This window comes from Mauremys mutica, chromosome 12 (assembly GCF_020497125.1).
Source record: "Mauremys mutica isolate MM-2020 ecotype Southern chromosome 12, ASM2049712v1, whole genome shotgun sequence".
Classification (NCBI taxonomy): domain Eukaryota; kingdom Metazoa; phylum Chordata; order Testudines; family Geoemydidae; genus Mauremys; species Mauremys mutica.
The window spans coordinates 16,091-18,993 of NC_059083.1; the positions used below are offsets into that span (position 1 = coordinate 16,091).

General features: G+C 58.6%; 1 protein-coding gene across 1 annotated transcript; it reads left to right on the forward strand.

Moving 5' to 3' along the window:
• The first annotated feature begins 765 nt into the window (after nucleotides 1-765).
• On the forward strand, nucleotides 766-2,684 carry LOC123345113 (protein S100-A16-like). Its single transcript, XM_044981777.1, has 2 exons — nucleotides 766-953; nucleotides 1,577-2,684. The coding sequence occupies exons 1-2, from the start codon at nucleotides 804-806 to the stop codon at nucleotides 1,715-1,717; spliced, it is 291 nt and encodes a 96-aa protein (XP_044837712.1). The 5' UTR covers nucleotides 766-803; the 3' UTR covers nucleotides 1,718-2,684.
• Nucleotides 2,685-2,903: the final 219 nt, after the last annotated feature.

The window sequence follows — 2,903 nt, forward strand, 5'->3', positions numbered from 1 at the left end:
TCTTCCCCTCCCCGCACCAGTCCACTGCCTGCAGCCCCATCACCTCTTCAGACCTTTTCATCCCCTCCTCAAGCCCTCGCCTCCTCCCCGTCCAGGATCTGGCCAATTTCTTAGAAGAGAACATGGGCTTAATCCACTTTACTTCTCATCTTCTTCCAAAAGCACCAGGAGGCACCACTGTGTTAAATGCTGCATAGACCCAAGCTGAGATCAGGGCCCCGTTGTGCCAGGCACTGCCCAGACACACAGTGAGAGACAGTCCCTGCCCCAGCTGAGATCAGGGCCCCGTTGTGCCAGGCGCTGCACAGACACACAAGGAGAGACAGTCCCTGCCCCAGCTGAGATCAGGGCCCCGTTGTGCCAGGCGCTGCACAGACACACAGGGAGAGACAGGCCCTGCCCCAGGGAGTTTACAATCTAACTAGACAAGATTAGGACTGTTTCCCCTGTTTTACAGCTGGGTTATTGAGGCCTAAGGAGATGAAGGTTCAGATGTGGAGCTGGGTGGGAAAATGTCAAGACAATGTGAGTTCATAGGTAGATTTGAGAGCCCGTACAGTCGCTGACCTTTATCACAAAGTGATGCTCAACCATCACCATAGCAGAGCTGGGCCCCATCTATCTCTGTAGCCCCCCATGCCCCCATCCTTCCCTCCCGCAGACAGCAGCAGGTCTGGTATCCCCAGCAGCAGGTACTCCCCAGCCTTCCCAGGACAGGGGCTCCTAGCTGAGGTCTCTGGGGCCGGTGGGCCCACACTGACGGCAGCTGCCTTTGCTTTGGAGGTGGAAGGGAGCCGGCCGAGATGGCAGAGGAGGGCTCTGAGCTGGAAAGGGGCCTCCATGCCATCGTGGGCAGCTTCTACAGATACGCCGAGGGCTCCGAGGGACCCAAGGAGCTGGACCAGGCGGCTTTCCAGACGTTGCTCAGCAATGAGCTGAGCCATCAGCTCACGGTGAGACCCGGCTACTGGCTCCCCAAGGCAACTGGAGACATCAGCCACTGGCTCCTAGCAAAGGGAGTGGGGGGGGAGTCTCTCTGTGACCCTCAGCCCTGCCCTCCAGCGCCCTGCTGCCCCTGCCCTGGGCTCCCCACCAGCTCTACTGGTGCCCCTCAATCCCGACCTACAGCCCCCTGCTGTCCCAGCCCGGGGATCCCCCCACAACTCTGCGGGTGCCCCTCACTCCCAACCCAGAGACCCCGATGAGCCCAGCCCTGGCTCCCCCCCCCCAGCGCTCTGCTGGGGCCCCTCAGTCCCGGCCCACATCCCCCTGCTCTCCCAGGAGTTAGCGCTGCTCCGCACAGCTCTGCCAATGGCACTAAATCCTGACCCCCTGACCCCCCTGCTATGCCAGACCAGGCTCCCCACAGCCCTGCCAATGGGCCTCAAGCTTGACTTGTATCTCACTTCTACACACACACACCCACACCCCTGTGTGTGGGGAGCCCTGCTAGTCTGACCCCCTGCAGCAGGGGGCAGGAGCGCGCACACACACACACATGGCAGTAAAGCCCGTTACTGATCCACGTGCCCGATGGGTCCCCAGCAGTGACTTGCTGTTTCCTTGGTGAGCTTAGAACGCAGAGGACCGGAAGGCAGCGCTGGACATGTTTAAGACGGTGGATGCCAACAACGATCAGAAAATCTCCTTCGACGAGTACTGGGATCTCATCGCAGAGATTTGCCGAGTGATCCGGCGTAGCCATTATAACGAGTAGTGACCGGGGAGCTGTGTCTGGTGGGGAAACCGAGGCACATGCCTCAACGGGAAATGCCCCCAAATCCTTTGCCTGATGCACTCAAAGCAAACCTGCACCTCCCCCACACCCCCATTAAACCCAGCAACCTTAATCTGTCTGCTTGCTGGGACCCCTCACTCCCTTCCCCGTTCCGCACGTCTCATGCTTCTGCAGCTGCCCCTGTCCCCCTTGCCTGGATCCCACCCTGATCACCCCTCGGTCTTTGCTCACATGCTCCCCACCTTGTCACAACCCAATGGCCCCCTCCCTCAGGTCCCTTGGGGAGGCAGATCAGCACTGTATGTTGCTAACGTTGTTGCAAGCATCGCAAGGCATTTTGGGAAGGGTTAAAGGTGTGAGAGTGGAGTGGACGATTCCTTTGCAGGTTGCGAGAGGCCAAAGGGGGAGGAAGGAAGAGTGCAGAGAACGGGTTACCTCGACACTTCAGCTCCGAAGATGCTGGCCTCAGTCCAAGGTCAAGGCACTCGACAAGCTGAGCAGGGCCGCAGAGATTGCAAAAACGAGCGAGACGGCAAGGTCAGCGACGGGGAAAACAGCCTCACATCCGTGGAGCTGGTGTGTTTTGGGAAAGCTGAGGAGGCTACAGAAAGCCGGTTTGGACTGGTACAAAGAGCACCAGGTACAGAGGACCCTGAACGAAACACCCCCAGAAGAACCCAGGACTTAAAAACGCTCCCGAGAGCCAAAGCAAGTCGGAGAAAAACAGCAGACCCTGGACAACACGTAAATGGGACAAGAACTCCTGTCCACCCCTCCCCCTCTTCTTCTTACATTACACCCCGGCTTGGCCAGCCTCAGGTAGTGCGGGTGTGAGTATGAAAGGGGGTTAGGGCTTGGGGCACTAACGCTTTCTTCCTTCCTCTGAGTGACATGGGAACCCCCAGCGCTCTCTGCTGCTGTTTTATTAATAAAGCTTTAAAACTTAGACACTTGGTGTGCTTCGTCATCTCCTCCCCTAACGAGCCTGCAGCCTCAGCCTGATCACCTGACGCCTCAGGCAGCTTAGTAACAAAAATCTGTCACACTCTCCCCCACTGCTGGGAGTCACCCCGTACACCCCGAATCTGCCCTGGCCTCTGCTCTCCATGTCACCTACCTCCCCACTGGCTCTGGCATGGGAGCCCCACACGACCCAGCTCTCCGT

Bases quoted from the DNA above. Each gene is read 5' to 3' on its own strand.
- LOC123345113 (XM_044981777.1), top strand. From the start codon at position 804: ATGGCAGAGGAGGGCTCTGAGCTGGAAAGGGGCCTCCATGCCATCGTG. The intron at 954-1,576 runs GTGAGACCCGGC...TGGTGAGCTTAG, and splicing joins AGCTGAGCCATCAGCTCACG to AACGCAGAGGACCGGAAGGC.